Source organism: Gavialis gangeticus, unplaced genomic scaffold (genome assembly GCF_001723915.1).
Source record: "Gavialis gangeticus isolate Ggan-Ray unplaced genomic scaffold, GavGan_comp1, whole genome shotgun sequence".
In the NCBI taxonomy this organism is placed as follows: Eukaryota; Metazoa; Chordata; order Crocodylia; family Gavialidae; genus Gavialis; species Gavialis gangeticus.
This window is the reverse complement of record NW_017729026.1, coordinates 4,166,990-4,185,057: the sequence shown is the minus strand read 5'-3', so window position 1 is coordinate 4,185,057 and position 18,068 is coordinate 4,166,990. Positions and strand designations below refer to the sequence as shown.

Sequence of the window (18,068 nt, the reverse complement as noted above, 5' to 3'; positions counted from 1 at the left end):
AATATATATGGGAGTGTTGTGAATGTTTAACTGTGGGGGAGGGAAGAAGAGGATCAGCACTGAGAAGAAATATGGTGAATAGATGGGATGATTGTGCTGTTTCAAACTAGCCATAGGAAGAGATTTAAAAACCATTTAAAAATCAGTTGCATGCAATTTTCATTTCCTAAATTAGATAAGATGGGAAAGAGCAGAGGACAGAACCTATTGGAATTTGGAATATGAATAAAACTACAAGTAAGGCAGATGTTGAAAGGGCGGCAGCAGGACTGGGCTGCAAAACCCCAAAGACCATGATGAATAGAATGTGACTTATGGCAGGGGAAAATAAAAGTCAGAAAAAAGGTCAATGAAGTCAAAGGTGACGTGCAAGTACAAGCCGTAATGCAAAAAAATCCACAGTGACATTAATAGCAGCTAGATTAGTAATTGCTCATCTCTGGACTTGCAATGAAGTTGTTACTACGTGCAAGCATCTGATTTCATACACCTCCTGGTATCCCGTTAGAGACTGCGGTCACTGTACTCTCCTGCTCTTGCCAAGAGGCAACACTGTGCAGTAACCACCAAAGAATGGCAAATATTCTATACTTGGTGGTTTGTAATGTAAATGACATGCATACTCTGGAAACTACTCAACTATTTTTTAATTAAAAGTTTCAGAAGCTTTTAACAGATGTCTGATTGCTAGAAAAATTATGTCAACAGATATTCACAAATGGTACTGCATACACTGAAGTGGTTCTCACTTGTAATCCTTTCTAGAATAGTGGGGATCCAAGACTGTCATTGCTTTTATTAGAATTTGCAAAACAATCTACATACACTTAATTCAGCTTGGTTTTGCAATGATTTGGGATTTTCTTCTTGCAGTTTTGAACACAAACTGGTGGGAGTGGAACAAACTCAAGATATCTATCTATTGATATAGATCTCTCTCTCTCTCTCTAGATCGAGAGAGAGAGAGATCTATAAAGATATAGATTTCTATACCTCTCTCTCTCTCTCTCTCCCCCCCATATATATATATATTTATTTTACAAGCTTCATCTAGAAATTTTCACTGTGCTTTAAGAGAATTATCAACAGCTTAATGTCATAAATAATGAAAACTCACATTCTAGTGTGTCAATTAACATGACAATATTTTTAAACAATTCTTCTACACAACTTAATAAACATTCAAATTAAGAAAAACACAAATGGAGGGACATTCCCTCACCTGATTTTTCTGTATTTTCTTAAACTACAACAGAAAACAGAAAAATGAAGGAGCCCCCCTTTTCCACCTCCTCCAGTTCAGGCAAACATTCAAAATCAAACAATTTTGTTTCCCTATATGACAGTATGGGGCCCAGCCAGTAGCCTTTATTCAGATGAACTACTGAAATCAGCAGCAATTTTGCTACACTACTAGGTAGCATCACAATTGGCTGTGGCCCAGTTTTGACTGTACTATACCAAGTCTTAAAAATCTTAACACAGCCCTCTGCACTAGAGGGCTGCTCCCTGGGCCACCCCAACCCTTAGGGGAGGCTATTAATTGGCAATCTGTCCTCTCCCTTGCCTAGGAAAAGAGCAGGCTGTCAACTGGCACTGCCACAGGAGGTTTCATCCCCAAGAGAACACTGCCCCACCCCATCCTACCAATCAGCTGACTGGTGGGATGGGAGGCCATTCACCCCTGGTGGCAACCCTCTCTGTTCCCACTCCAGGAGAATAGCTCCTGTTCCTAGCCAGGGGCTGGCCCAGAGCAGTGCAGAGGGAGGTGGTGGCATTCTGTGGCTGCAACAAGGATTCCTGAGCTCCTTGCAACCCCTACACAGCTGTCTCCTTTCCCCTGTCCTGTCCCTCCTGGACCAGTTGTAGCCACCATGCAGCTGTCTCCTGGCACCCCGCCCCACTGGTGCAACAAGAGGCATGCCAGGGGGACTATTCTACCATCCTGAAGCTGCCTGCTCTCCTCCAGGCCAACTGGCAAGTGGCCAGAGGCTATTCACCCCAGTGGCAACCCTCCTGGGGCTCCAAGAAGACTCAACCCTGCCCAACCCCCTGACAGCTTGCTGTTGGGCAGGCTATCGAGAAGCCAGTGCTCTATTTTCCTTGTCCACCCATCCAGTCCTGTAAACTAGTACCAGGTAATATTGAAAAAGGCCAGGGGAAGATCATAAATGATTTAGAAAAATAACATTTTCTGATTTTAAGCAAGTCTTTTAAAAATCTATACATATAAGTCGTAAAATAGCTTCCACCATTTAACTAGCTGTAGTCTCATCCTTTCAAATGGTGACGATTCCCTTAAATGTGAGATTTCAAAGGTGCAAAAAAGGAATTATTAGTCCAAACTGGAGGATTAGATCCAAGATTCTTCCTCCTATTCCTCTTCTCCAACAATATATTATGAAAGGATGAGAGGATAGGTATCAAAGCAACTGAAACATGGAAATAAAGCTCTGGTTTAGTTGCAAGATGAAAGAAGCATGTAAGGTACAAAAAGGGAAAAAAGATGATCCTAATTTACTGAAGAGATGTCAAAGTTTTGAAGATTTATCAAGAGATTAATGATGGCTAAAATGTCAGTGAAATTTACCTTACAGGCAAAGATGACATGCTTATGTTATATTTTACTCTAAATATAAAGATTTTTATAAATGGTTTGAATAAAAGGTTTTTATAAAAGGTTTTTATAAAGATTCAGATGGTTAATGAGTACTTCCCTCAATCCTAACAATAACAACAGAACATATCATCCGACATTTCACTTCATGCATCAGTCTAATCAGAACAGAACTTATAGCAAAGTTGCAACAGATTAAAACAAATTAATCTGTTTTAGAAGCCAGGCTTTTTAATCAAGACTTTGAGTACAACTTATATTCCTAAAAAATAAGGAATCTAATGAAGTACCTAGCAATATAAACGGATGTCAGTGCTTACCTTCTGATCTGAGTTTTCATAAAACAGCAGGCCAAAATAGTCCTTTTCCAATAAATTGAGATGTTCACACACCCTGTCAAATAGCACCTGACCCTTAGCTCGTTTCTGAAAAATAAAACGCACTTTTAGTAAATGGTTGGTTTTTTCAAAGCATTTAACTGCTGAAATGCAATGCCATTCACTGTACATTATACAGATACTTTGAATCATAACTAAAACTGGATAACTATAAACAAAGCTTATACAATGTTGAGAAAATTAAAATTCCTTAAGATTGTATTGCTCTATTATTTTTGGACTACTATAAAGACTTGAAAGCATTTTTCTCTAAAAGTTTCATCCTAAAGCTTAGTAAAGAAGATTAAGAAAAACCTCACACAGAGTAATACTTCAATACAACTAACACTAGACAACTAACAGAAGATGCTGAGAAATAAGGGCAAATATCAAAGCCACTTTATAAAATAGCATGGCCACTGTAATAAAGATAGGACCCTTATTCTTCTACCACAAATGGAAATGCAAATTGTTAACATGTAAACATTCAAACTGAGAATAAGTTATTTTTGTACATTTTCAGTATTGTCAAAGGGATTCTGAATATGCAAAAATATTACCACTGGGTTAGTAGTTTGTTTACAAGTCTTGCAGTGTTATCATGGCATCATACCAACATACATGTAAATCTAAAATGCATTTTTTACCCAGTGCCAGCATTTTTATTCAGAGAAAGTTTGAAGTTTTTCTTGGCAAATAAATCAGAACACTTTCATTTCACTACATTATATTTAGTGAGGCAACATAGTGGTCAGATTGGTTTATCCATTAGCTTTTTTGACTTTTAAAATACAGTAACCAAAGACTGTTTGACACTCAGCCAATATGTTGTAGATCCTTAACAGCAGACTTTCTGAAACAATTAATGGCCACTGACAGATGTGGGGGAAAAAACCAAACAAACAGTGCTTTACTTTCAGCTCAGCGCATCCCTGTGCTGAGTGCAGCACGTGCCCAGAAGAGGAGTTGCATCAATTTGACCTCGCTTGCCCAACGTCTGTATAGATTGCGTGCTTCAGTGAGGCTTTTTGGCGTTTTTATCTAACAGCTGATTGAATTTTTTTTCCACATCTGTCAGCGACCAATATGCCTGCTAACCCTGGCAGACTGTGTTCCTAAGTTTAATACACACATCTTACTCAAAATCAAATTACTTCATTCTTTTTTACCATAATGTAACTAGCAGCATTTGTGCCCTGGGAGGGCAGAGGGTGCCAGGAGAAGCAGGGGAAGAAATCTTGCCTGCTTCAGGGACTCAAAAAAGCTTTCTGGCTGTTGCTGCTACCCTAAGGTTTGCCTGCTCTAGCTGTTACTACTATAGTGATACCCTTTTTCCACCACCCTCCACCCTAAATTACACTACTTTCTTTGACAATGAAAAAAGGAATAGCAGCTAATTCAGACAGTAAGTCCTCAAAATGGTTGTAATACACCTACTGTCATGGTGCAATACGTTAGAAAATATAATGCACTGATAATAGCATTAATCTCCAATCCATCTTCAATCCTTGTCAGGGATTATAGCACATTTCTGGTAGGTTTAACCACTAAGCATTACTGTTCTTTTTCCTGACACATTTTTTTTCTTCTTTCCCAAGTAGATTTTACCTCGCTGTTATAGGACAAATATACTGCTCTGGAGAAGCATTTAAGGGTGTGGACATGCAAACAATTTCCCCATGATTCTACCACAAATTAGTTGCTCCACTGTAACTATCCATATGCCCACTACTCCTCAACAGCGAGGGCATTAAACGTATGGCCCACAGATTCTTGTTTTCTATCCTATGGGGCTCCCAGAGGGGCTGGGAATTTGGAAGCGGAGCCCACCATTGAAATCCCAGGTATTGAGCCATACGGGTCATGCACTGGTGGGAGGGAGTGAGCAACAGCTTCATTAACCCCCATGGCAGCCAAGGTCACTCACTCTGCTGTCTTGATTCTGCCCAGAAGGAATGGCAAGTTTGACACCCTTACTCTGCAGTAAGTGGGAGCTAAAACAGTAACTGAGACCACTTACACCAAGAACTGTATGATTTTATTATAACGTGATCAAATCATAATCATAAGGCACAGCACAATGATGTAAGGGCTCAAAGGAAAGAAAAGAAGAAGTTTAAAATGAATGAAGCTGCCATTTTTACAAGTTTGCTGGATATCTGCTTTAGGAACAATTTTATGGGCAAAAATGCCTCGCTGGATCAGCCTATAACCTCATCTCTGATTTACAAAATACTCCAATATAAAAAATAGGAAAACAAATTTGCTGTGTATTTATATTATGCAAAGGATAATGCAACCACCTTAGCTTTGACACAATTGTTTAGGTGCCAATTTAAAGTGACTAATAAGTACATTTAGATGGTAAACTCCAGAGTGCAGAGGCTCTCTTAATTAGTATGTGTAAAGTATTCAGCACAACAAATCCTAATCTGAGACTAACACCAAGGCAATATTTGTTTTGCAGCCATAGTAAATATTACAGTCATGATTTAAACTTCAAATACACACATGATCAGTTAGGCTTCAGAAAGCACACACTACTGTAACGCTTGAATCTGCTTCCTTAGCTACAAGAACTAAAATCATTCCAACTGGAATAAACGTTACATATGCATTATTCGAGTCAAAAGTCGTACCTTAATTTAATTTTGACCTATTAGATTTTCCACCAATTAATACTTTGTGTTGTTACTGTAATCAACACCAGGAGGAAATACAATGTTTTTTAAGTATAGTAATTCTCTCTTATTAACCTTTAGTTATTTTTTAATCTGTACACTTGTCACTAGATACATACTCCTGTAGGCACTGCTTATTTATGACAAATGCATAGTAGTATTTTCAACTAAAATGTCTACTTGATAAAACAGAGTATGCAAGCAAAATGTATTTTACATATTCTCACTCTCCATTCCTCTCCTCCATCCCAAAAAAGTTTTATGCACCCTAAAAAAAATTTGCAACTACTCACAGTTCACCAATTTAAAGAATGACATGCCTAAGTTTGTCAGGATAATTTGCCCATTGTCTTGTTTTCAGTTACTGCCATTCAATGTGGCCCTTTATTATTTATCACTATTACAATTAAAAAAAACCTCTTCAGCAATTAGTTCTAAGTATATTCATGATTTTTCACCCATCACTGTTCATGAAGGGCATTTCAGCTGGTCTAAAAGTCCTGAACACGCTGCTAGTAGTGATTTGAGGAAAGGCAAAGATCATTCTGCAGAAAATCAGCTTCTGGAACAATTCCATGATATGCTCAACCTACTGAATTTAATCATATTATGGCCTTTACTATCTGTCACATCCTATGTAAATTTAGGGTACATTTTAGCATTCAATAGACACACTAAGCAACCTTACACATTCAGTGTGAGGGGACACCAAACATATAATTTTACATTGCTTTGTGCATTTCTCCAATGTGTTACTTAGGAACCTTTCAATAGTACATTAAGTACTACAAGGAAACTAGTCATTTATTTTCTCAACTCCCAGTACTTGGAAAAACTGTTTCAAGTAGCACATTATTCTGGTCAGGTTTTTTTATTTATTTGAACATGCTAAGTATTTATAAATCGGGGAAGATCAGGTTGAAATTAGCCCTGTACTTGAAGGAAGATGGTGAAGTTGGGATGGCATTTTAGTTCAGTAGGGGCCTACCTTTTTGGTAGACATGACAAACTAGCCCTGCATCCTTCCCAAGTGCCACTCCAATTCCCTTACTTGTGCAATCCTCTGCTTTGCTTTCTGCTCACTACCCTGTGCTCCCTCCTTGATCTGATGCTTTGCTTTCTGCTCCCTGCTTTATCTGCCACTGTGCTGTCTGTCCCATGTCTAATCAGTTACTCACAGAAGCTGCTTGTGCTGCAGGTTGGATACCCCTGCTTTAGTCCCTGTGGAAATCTATAGGGATAGGGACAAAAGTTACACAAACTAGTTAAGTGATTAGAAACCGATTTAAACCTATAAGAGGACAGAAGGTTCAGTGGATATAAACCAGTTTCAAAATGGCTGAAACTAGTTAAGATAAACCTGGTTGAACGTACTATCAGAGTTAACTGATTCAGTTTAAACTGGTTTATGAAACTTCTGTCCCACACCCCTTCCTGGTTCAAGTTGAATCAGTCTCCCAGCAACCCAGAATGCTTTCCTGCCCTGGGCTGGGCTGTCTGCTCCAGAAAGGAGGGCTGGGCCCAACCCTCTGCTCTCTAGCTGGGGCAGTGAGGGCTGGCTCACTGGCCAGCTTACTGGCTCCCCCCAGGCAAACCCCGGCTAGGGTCTGGGGCCAGGGAGGGGGATTAAAGTCACTCCCCCCACCCCACCCAAGTACAGAGCTGCCCTGCCCTGCTAAGACTTCGTGCTGGCTGCAACTACAAATCCCAAAGGCACCTGGAAGCAGAAAGAGAAAGTGAGGACCAACCCTGAGAGTCCTACTGCTCTGATTGTGGACTGCAAATCCCAGAGATTCAGGGGCAGCAGAAAGAGTAAGCGAACACGCAGCCCAGGTTGCATTTATAGCTCTTCAGTTTATAGTTTTTCAGAGAAAGAACTCTTCTTGTTCAAGCTTTTATGAACTCAATGCCACTACCTTCCCCTCCCCAGCACCCAGGCAGAGCATGCGTTGGGTCCTGGCCATGCCCCCTTTGCTCCACCAGGGTTCTCTCTCTTCCCTCTCCTTGGGCACTGGCTGGCAGGCCTGCTCTAGTGCCCTCCAGCTTCTGGCTTGAGCCACTGCAGATATGTGGCTGCATTTCGTGAATCAAAAGTAAATGTGTTTTCATTTGCTTATCAGTTCAATCTCTGCAAAGTGCTAAAGTGCAAAGACTGAACCAATTCAGCCTCACGCTTTTTGACCATCTGTACTTAGCCTAATAGTCTGAGTTGTTGTGAAATAAGCTTTGTTTTCTTCAGACTAATTTTACCTTTGCCACAGAAAGTTCCAGTATGCCCAAGAGGCAGAACTGTCACCTATGGTCCTCATCCCAGAGGTTTAACTGGTCATACCACAAACCCAAGTCACTGAACATCATGAAGACTGTACTTGACTGTGGGGGAAAGGGACACCAAGTTCCATAGGGATGGGGATGCCACATGCTGGAAAGCCTTACCTGCCCATATATGATAAGAAATGAGGCACAGACTCTGCGGAGGCCACCATTCTCCTGCCCTCTCTAAATTGTTACCCTGATGTCCTGTTCATTCACTCCTAGTTACACTACTGACTCCATGGCCAAATATATTATGATGCTGCAGCTCTCTGGCATCCTTTCATCTGCACAAGATGGTGGGTATTGCAGTCTATGATGCAGATGGCTTGCAGTGTCTCATGTGATTTGCATGATCTGTAGCAATGGTTACAAATGTATGTCATGGTTGGGTGGTTCAGGGGCTGCTTGCTTCCTATGGGCTGCTGGAGCCAATTTCTATTGTGGACTTTGATGCCCTAGTGGAGTGACGCCACTTGTTATGATCATTTGCCAAGGTTTCCCATTGGTCAGGATCAATTCTAAATGTCTCCATATCTCACGTGCATGTGTCTGTAGCGAAGCACGTGTCCTGTAGTTCCTGTTCCCTCCAATAGTTCCCCATATAGCATATCCTTGAGTACACGTCCGTCTTCCAAACTGCTCAGATGGCCTACCCAGTGCAGTCACCCACGTTTGAGTAGGGCTGTCATACTTGGTAAGTTTGCCCCTTGAAAAACCTCTGCGTTGGTAACTTCATCTTGCCATTTAATGTCGAGTATGTGGTGTAAACAGCACAGGTGGAAGCTGTTTAACCATTTTTCTTCATGTGCATAAGCTGTCCATGTTTCCCCAACATACATAAGAGTGCTGAGTATGCAAGCCTTGTACACTAGCTTTGGTCTTTTATGGTAAACTTTAAGTTCTTCCATGCTCTTTTAATTAGTCTGTTGAAGGTGGTGGCAGCCTTTCTGATGAGAACATTAAGTTCTTCATCCAGTGAGAGGCTGGTGGTCACTGGAGAACCTCGATAGCTGAACTTTCGGACTACTGCTAGCTGGTTCTCATTAAGGATGATAGATGGATTTTGTGCAACTTCCTGTTTTCTTTATGCTGATGATGAGAGCAAATGCCTGCCAAGCTCTTGAGGACATCCATGAGTTCTTGTAGTAGGTCTTTATTGTGGGCTATAAGGGCAGCATCATCAGCAAATAGAAGCTCCCTGATGGGCACCTTTCTAACTTTAGTCTTTGCCTTAAGTTGTAGCAAGTTGAAGAGTTTCCTGTCTGAGTTTGTGTGGAGGTACATTCCACCTTCCCTGTCTTTAAATGTGCAATTCAGGAGTACCAAGAAGAAGATTCCAGACGGTGTGGGGGCAAGAACGCATCCTTGCTTCACTCTGCTTTTCCATTAAGAGATTCTATCAGTGCTACTAAAGCAAATTCCTTTCTATGTAACAAAAACATTTTTAAATAATTTAGTATTTATATAAATAGCTTCTCCAGTATCTCCTTGTGTAATTAAAAGAATCCAAGTTTTTATTTTAATTCACTTCAAGATTTCAGTCACATATGAGAAAACTTAGCATTTTACCTGGCATCTCAAAAAAGGTTCCTTTTGATTGCATGAAAGATTACAATCTTAGCAAATAATTACAATGATTCTAGTATATTTATCTCTCTCTCCTTCCCCTTCAGAGATTGGTGGCATAAACAAGGTACTTCCATATGCATTCATGGTTCATAATTAAAACCAGACCTATGATCTACTTTCTGGGTACTCAAGTTTTAGCACAGAATTTTTTGCACTGGAGACAGCAGTAGACAACAGACAAAACAAAGAGGTTCAGATCAGTTTGCTTACAACATATAATCAGGGTGGGGAGATTAGGCATGCAACTTGTGGAAATGCTCTGTCAAAAACTAAAATACAATCTGTTGCTAACACCAATGAATGAGAAGCATGTAGCCTTCCAGCTTGAACTGAGTCCTACATGCCTGTTCTGCTATTTGTGGTATTTATCAACAGCGCCAGAACATGGCATTTTCAGAGGTCTGGCAGTTTAAAAGAATTTTTGCATTTGCTTATCCCACAGATTTCAGTAGACGCCATACACCATTGCAATTCCACTGAAACGCCATCAACTGCCTATGTGTAGGCCCTGGCAACACTAAAGTTATTGTGTCGAGCAGACAAAGAGAAAGCTCACAATATGCTAGGCTCCTTGAGCTATGTATTGCATGATAGTTGAGTTACACAGTACAAATAACTAAGGTCAATAAAGGAAGGTAGGCACAAAATGAAACAAAACAAAACAAACAAACAAACAAACAGCCATTGTTTGTGCCGCCACAAAAGAAATGAAAGCTTGCATTCAGGACTGCATTGTTGAGTTGACATTAGAAGCTTTAACCTTGTCCAGGGTAAAATTTTTAAAAAGCCACATTTTCAAAAGTGGCTTAGATGCTTAAGGGATTGCTCAAGGAAAGCCTATGGACTTTTCGAACTCAAGTCCCTTTTGAAAAATTTTCTTTACTTTAAAAAAGACCAAAAAATATATTCCTTTAAAAAGAAAAATATGTTCCTCCCAGCATCTATTTAATTTACCTAGCTTGGCTTCAAAATTACAGGGGAAATAAATAAATAAATAATCAAGTGCACTCTTCTAAATTCCATCCACAATAACATGTACAATACATCATGACAAGCACATTCAGGGAAGAGATACAGAGCTCATGTGAAATTTACAAAGTCGGAGGGGTGGAAGGGGGCTTTATAAAAACATACAAAGCTTTTCCCCCAGATCAGCCTTTATATCACTGATTCTGATTACATGCAGCATATTTTTGTCAAACTATGCATCAAGAAAACCCCCCTGGGTCACTTCAGAAAGAATACACGCTATGGTTAATTAAATCTCTGGAGTCACTTTCTTACAGTATAACTTTTGCACACCAGGGTCAATAGAAAGCGTTACTATCTGCTAATTTGACTAAAAACTATAAAATGCATAGAAACTTATTATTTGCTCAGAGGTGCTCTACAGACTTTTAAAATATTCTCCTATTCTATTATTTTAAATTTGGAGAAAGTCTCCAAGAAGAGTAAGATTTTTGTACCCAAGACTTCTAAAAATTTATAAGCAAACACTCCCACATTTGTCAGTAAATCATGGTTTTTTCCAGTAACAGGAACTTAAAATTACTGCACAGCTGTTAAATATACTGGCAAAATCTACTGATCCGTTGAAGATTTTCCCATAATTCTTGATACTTTTATTTTAAATGCATTTAAGAGACCAAAAAAAATGACATATCTTTCAAAGGAAGAAGGAAAAATTGACCAAATCAGTCAAAATCCCTCTGAGAAACAAAAATTACACAAAAAAAGAATATCCTTTAAAGCTTGCTGTTTACATACAGAAGATTCTCTTGCTCATGTAAAAACAAAGATCATCCAGCAGTAATTTTTTTCTTATACCTTACATTTTAAAAGACTCTTACCTCATTAAAGGAATCTTAATATTTCATATTATCATTTAAAAAGCCTATGTTAAAAATTCAAGCTTAGAAGTCAAGTACATAGAAGTTAGAGAATGACAGACAAGGAGGCCTGTGCAATCCCTTGTGTTTATGCATTATTACATTATTGCTTAGTATTTTTTCCTACTTAATCTCTGCCCTTCAGTGTACAGATGGAACATGTTCCAAGTCTGCATCAGGGCTGTTTATGAAAGGAGGCCCTTTGTGGGATCTATGCTTTATTTGTTACAAAAGTTAAGTGTAGAATGAAGAGGCAGAGAACTTCAGGAAGATGGTTTCAGGGTGAAAGCTACTGAATGTTAGATTCTGTTCCTGACTCCCTTGCAGAACTGCCCCGTGATTCTGGCCAGTGCACACAACCAAAATATTCACAGCTGGCCACCTGTTGTGTACGCTTCACTAAAGTGCCCAATTTGACTCCTGGGGCCAAATACGACCTCTGAGTGCAACTGAAATCCATGCAGGTTGTGCTTTGAGCATACTATGCAGTATAATAATTGTAAGCACACAAGAAAATCAGGATTCAAGTTGGGTATAAAAATTACTGGACACTGAACAGTTTAGGCTTTAACCCATGCCTTGGTTTTCTTGCTGTAAGGCAGGGATGATAAACCCCATCTATTTCTCGTAAGGGTGTGAGGATGAATTCAACAATGCTTATGTAAAGCTTGGATTCTATGGTACATTTCCAGGAGGAAATTAGTAATAGCTTTGTATTCAACTATCTGAATGCTGTCTGGTAAACTAAGCTTTGATTACATATTGAATGAGGAGATTAAAAAAATGCTACTGGAACCTAGTATGTTCTTATTTCTTTCTTTTACAGGAACAACAGAAAGCACATTTGGCACAAGGGCAACTACCCTATCAACTTCAAGTCCCTGCTCTCAATTATAGATGAACTACAGCTTTCAACAAAATTCATTATCATGGACAAAACAACACTTTCCGCCTCATCTTGGTCTCAGAAGAAATAAGTCACCCCGGGACAGATGCACGGAATAGAAAATTTCAGCACAAATGAGTTTTATAATGAGATGTCTTGGACATAATTAACTATAGGGGCTGCCACCTGCACTGCCTGTAAATATACGTGGGAAGAGGTTACAATTAAAGGGTCCAAATCCTGCAAACCTTTACTCACAGGAGCAGCCTCATTTTATGCAAGCAGCCCTTTTAGCTTTAAGGGGATGCCTGATATAAAAAACATGTGCTTTACTGGGACCAGTGTTTTTAAAGGGTGCCAAGTATAACATTTCCATTTCAGAAAACAAGTGGTAACTGAACATAGCAGTTGCATCAAACCCCTGGTTGTTCAAGACAGAAATTAAGATGTGCAAGATACCCAGTCTGAGGATCCTAGTATAACCAGTGTTATCAACTTCTTAAACTGAACACAAACAAATAATTCTATGGCATATATACTAGAAAGTAATTATATGCATTAACTTTTTTTTAAATGAAGAAGAAAGCTCCCTGTTATTTTAAGCAAACACCTTTTCTTTAAAAGATTTTCAATTAATAGCTATTAAAAAAACCCAAAAAACAAAACAACCCGCTAGGAACTAGGATAAGAGTGTGCAGGTCATGTGATATTGTCATCAATAAAAACTTTAACTGATTTATTAAGCTATGTCTTAGTGTTTCCACCAATTTTTTTCCTTCAAGTGTGATGGGGTATATTTTAACTTTTGTGCTGAGTTCAATTCAGAGATTTGTTTTTAAACTGTAAATTTAGAATTTTAAAAAAATTTAGATCTTCCTAGGAGAAAAGAAAGACATTTAAATTAATCTTCACAAACTGTAAGTAACCACAGAACTCTTGTGTCAACTCCGATATATTTCACTTATTCATACGTGCATAAACTATGGTCACGTGGACTCTTTTAAATGCCTTTTGTCATGAAAATTTAATTAGAACAGTGCCTCAGAGTAGGAAAAAAAATCCCAACATAATCTTCACTTGCTTTACACTCACAGCGAACAGACAGCCAGTACTTTCTATCATATAGAAATTACCCTCCCCTCTACTAGAGCATAGACAAATTACACTTTAAGTAAATACAGATTCCTTAATGGCTTGTTATTCCAACATGGCTTTGTGTTCTCCTGCTTTAGAAAATACAGTACAAAAAAAGCAACTCTCTATTCACAATGAAAGAATGACAGCTAGGACCTTTTAATAAAGAGACACAACTCATTTACCAGGAAAAGTGTTGGTCAAAACAACATCCCTTTTCCTTGCTTCAAAATAGTTTCAAACCAGGTTCCTATAAACTATCAAATATATGAGTATCCCAACATGCTCCTTACTATCTAACATATCAGTATTTCTTCCAGCACTCTCCTTGGGTTTTTTTTCCTGCATGGAGTCACTTCTTTCATACTTTTTTCAGCCCACATCTGCTTTTGCTGAGGAAGGGCATCTGATATCTTAAAACTTGTGCAAAAGTTGTCCCCACTATGTAGTTGGTCCAATAAAAGTACCATAAAAAAGCTTTGCCTCTCAAAAATTCCTGGGTCACCACAGCTACAGCAACACTCCAACTCTACAACAACATTGTCCTCCATTTATATATGTGTCCATTCACATCACCCAAGTGTTAGACTACTGAATCATGAAACTAAGCTGTTCCACTTCTTTACCTGAAGAGCTTTTTATTATTTTGCCATTATTCATGACATCTCATATTACAAGCAAAAAATAGCTACTAAAAATCTTAGTTTACATAAACATTTTTATTGTCTGTTTAGTTTACAGTATTAGAACTTTAAAATGGTCATAGAAAGTGTTTTAAGTACATTTATATGAACAACACATAGTTCAGTACCCAGAAGGTTTATTTTCAGTCAATTTCTCCCAAAAGTTCAACAGCTGGCATGAGGAAAACAATTCTGCCGCTGTGAGGCATCTGAAGATACATAGACATTGTCAGCAATGACAGTTATAGTAATAGAGATTTTAGATTAGCACTACAAAACACATTTTAACATTTTCTCTGCACACATTTTAGCTATTTTAGTGCTAACCTAAAATGTAACCTATTTTGCCAAGGTCAGCACATGAAGGTGTGTAAAAACTGCCTGCCCTAACATTCTCAAATGCTGCAATCACTTCCAATTTTCCTGATATTCACAGTCTGTGAGTATCTCCTACCTGCTTTCTCCACACAGTTTCCCTGTGCATATATTTTTCTCTATTCTGTCATTTGAAGTTTCTTTACTGCACTGAATTCAACTCAATGCCATCTGCTACTCAGACTGACTACCTGTCTACCAGAGATGTGGGTTTTCTAGAAAATTTTGAATTGGAAAATTTTCCAATGCCCTAAATAAAGCATGATCTGCTTTAGCATGTTTATTTGACTTATATTTAGTAAACTACACTAAAAAAGTACCCCAATGTTAATTTTGTATCCTAATAGCCATAAGTATTTGAACTGGAATATTGGATTAGGAAAAAAAATAAATACAGCACACAATGTGGTTTAAATGTCATATTCAAACAAATTCAAAGCTTTATGTGGAAAGAAATTATTTTTATTGGAATACTTGTAAAAATGTAAACACTACACAATAGCATGTACTTCCCTTGCATTGTTTGTTTAAATTTAAGGAAAGAAATGAAGGCACTGAAAATCATTGACACACTAATTTTAGCACACCCAAAGAATTGTGCATGATGTGCCGTGGTTGTCCACTCATCTACTTCAACAGAGTTTAACTCTCTTCCACTGAGGTCACTGCAGCACCTCCAGTTTCACTGTCACTATCTGTAGAATCACTTGCACCACTTATTAGTTCCATTTCAGAATCAGATTGAGGCAAATCTGATTCAGAACTACTTGAACCGCATTTGCTTTCGCTAAAGGATGGTTTTACCAATGAGTCTAGGGGCAAGGGCAACTTGTCATCATACTGCATCTTCTTCACTAATTGTGCTTCTGACTGATTCTCCAGAAGCAGAGATTTTGAGAAATACAAACAAGCTTAGCAGTGCATTCATTTGCTAGTCAGTTCCTCTTTTTTGTCTTGGTTGAGCTGAAAGCCTTCCAGCTCCACGCACAGAAGCTGCTGTTGGTTTAATGCTTAGGATCCTTAAAGCAATCCTGGACAACAGTATCCCTTCCACCATGTGAGAGGAGACATATTCTCTACTGCCCACCAAATGATGTCTTTGCTCCAAAGTTTTTCTTTTGTGCAGTATTCAGCAACATCTGTCATCACAGCTATTTCGTCAATGTTGGGGACATTCTTAGCTACTTCCATAATTCTATTGGGAGCAGTAGATAATTCATCTTTTGATAAATGTTGTCCTCTGTGTTGAGGATCCAAAAGGTTTGCTGCTGGATGAACTGGATGCAAGCAAAACTCAGATCTCTTAGTATACATTTGTTTTACTACTACTACTACAGCTACTTTTTTGGATACAGATGGAGGCAAAAGCTCAATTAGATTTTCATTCAGTTGTCTGAATATCTCTGGAATATTTGAAAGGCTTGGTGTATCTCCTTCATGTTTCTTGATAGCTACTGAAATTGGTAGTAGCAAACTGAACGCTCCTGGAACTCGAACCCAGAACACATCGTTGTCTGCTTCCAGATGTTCACGGGAATAATCTGGGATACTGCATCATCTATTGAAACAGTGCAAACATTTCTTTGTGTGCAGCAGACTATGTAAACATTTTGTAGCCGAGTCCCATCTAGTTTCTCCTGGCAATAAACGTGCACTCTCCTTCCCCTGCTTCTCTTTCTGTAATTTCTTCAAAGTGATTAGCAACATGATGATTGTTGAATATCTTCACAATTGCCTTGCAGTTTGCCAATATTGTCTTCATAGTATTCACATTTACTATGTCCTTTGCCTGAAGATTCAACCACGAGCAAGACAGTCAAATGCTATTAAATGAGAATACTTTACCTTTAATATTTGCCATGCAGTTTTCATGTTACTCATATTATCAGTTAGTTACAAGGGCTTGTACCCTGGAGGGACTTGCACTTTCAATCACTTCACTCAGTAATTTGGCTATGTAGTCACCTGTATGATGAGAAGATTTGGTAGCAACTGCTTTCAGGAATACTGGTTCAGGTGTTGCTAACATAATGTTCAATAAAGGGTTTCCTTGTATACCAGTCCATCCATCTGACATCAGCATCAGTGATTCTGCTTGACCAATCCTTTGAGTAACCACTGTTTGAATTTTGTCATACTCTCTAAAAGAGAATGTGATAAGCGATAACGTGATGGTAACATATATGATGGGCGAATTAGTTTGTAATGTTCCTTCCAGTATTGATTTTCACTTATAGAAAGAGGTGTACCACTTCCAAATACAGCTCGAGCTAATGTCTCATCTGCTTTTTTCAGATCTTCTTTTGACTTTTGTCCACAAAGCTTGATAAAAAGCTTGACTGTCTTGAACAGCTACTCATGATGGATTGCATAATCTGGTGACAGCGATCTTGAAAGTGAGGATCCTGTTTCTTCACCCTCCCACAATATTTACATCTACCAACTTCCTTCCTTCCTTCAGTGGCTTGCACTTCACTATAATGATGCAGCACATTAGTTTTTCCCCCCCCCCCCCGATTAGGCATTATTATGACTACTTTAAACCAAAAAGCACTAAAAAACTAACAGAACTTATGCAAACACTTCCAACTTCCCCAGCTCAAGAAAAGAAATGAGACACTGCTCTGTGTGTTTGCTGAACTAAAAGTGAAACAAAAAATAATCACAGTTTTAATTTGGGTTTTGCTTTCATTTCCAGTCTGAGATGAAATAAGAATTTTAGCTTTGGTTTGATTTGACCTGCCCAGCCAATTAGGTGAATTCATAACTTGATTTTTGGTCTGGATTATTATGTGAATAATAATTTACCCTCCTGTTTACAAATCAACAAACATATATGTACTCTCTCACACACTTCCAAGGGATAATCACCTGAAAAACATTAATTACAACTTTGAAACTGCCAAGCTTGCCTAACATTGGATTGGTATCCATTCATTGTAACCAATGAATTTTATTTCATTCCAATTTAATCACTGTAGAGAACAATTAAGTTTTAGAAATGGAAAATTTCCCATGGAAAAATGAAGCACTGGAAAAATTTTCCACCCCACATCTCTGCTATGTACAAAAGTTAGATCAGCTCTCAAGGACCTCAGAAAAGAAACTGAGACACTGATGTGAGAAGTGATCACAAAAGTAAAAGGAGGCATAGCCCAGCCCTGGGGTAGGAAGGGGGCGTAGCCTGGCCCTGAACCAGTTGCACAGGGAAAAGGAGTGTGGTCTGGCCCCAACTTGGTCAAATGGGAGAGAAAGGGGCATGCCCTGCAGGGGGATGGGGATGTGGCCCAGCCCCAACTTGACCAGGTGAAGGGAAGGGGGCATGGTCTGGACCCACAGAAGGCATAGAGGGAAAAGGGGACATGAGCTGGCCCCAAATCAGCTGCACAGAGGGAAAGGGACATGGCCGGGCATTGATCGGGGCGGGGGGCGGTCATGACCCAGCTGCAACCAACTATGCAGGGCTTGGGATATTGGTGGG

General features: G+C 39.0%; 1 protein-coding gene across 14 annotated transcripts in view; it reads right to left on the bottom strand.

Annotated features, from left to right (window-relative positions):
- Window positions 1–18,068, bottom strand: part of EPB41L2 (erythrocyte membrane protein band 4.1 like 2) — a 276,308-nt gene that overhangs the window by 100,535 nt on the left and 157,705 nt on the right. For all 14 annotated transcript variants that reach the window (XM_019520288.1, XM_019520284.1, XM_019520289.1 and 11 more), the window contains one exon: window positions 2,938–3,042. In XM_019520288.1, the coding sequence (XP_019375833.1) occupies window positions 2,938–3,042 (105 nt within the window). The remainder of the gene's footprint in view (window positions 1–2,937; window positions 3,043–18,068) is intronic.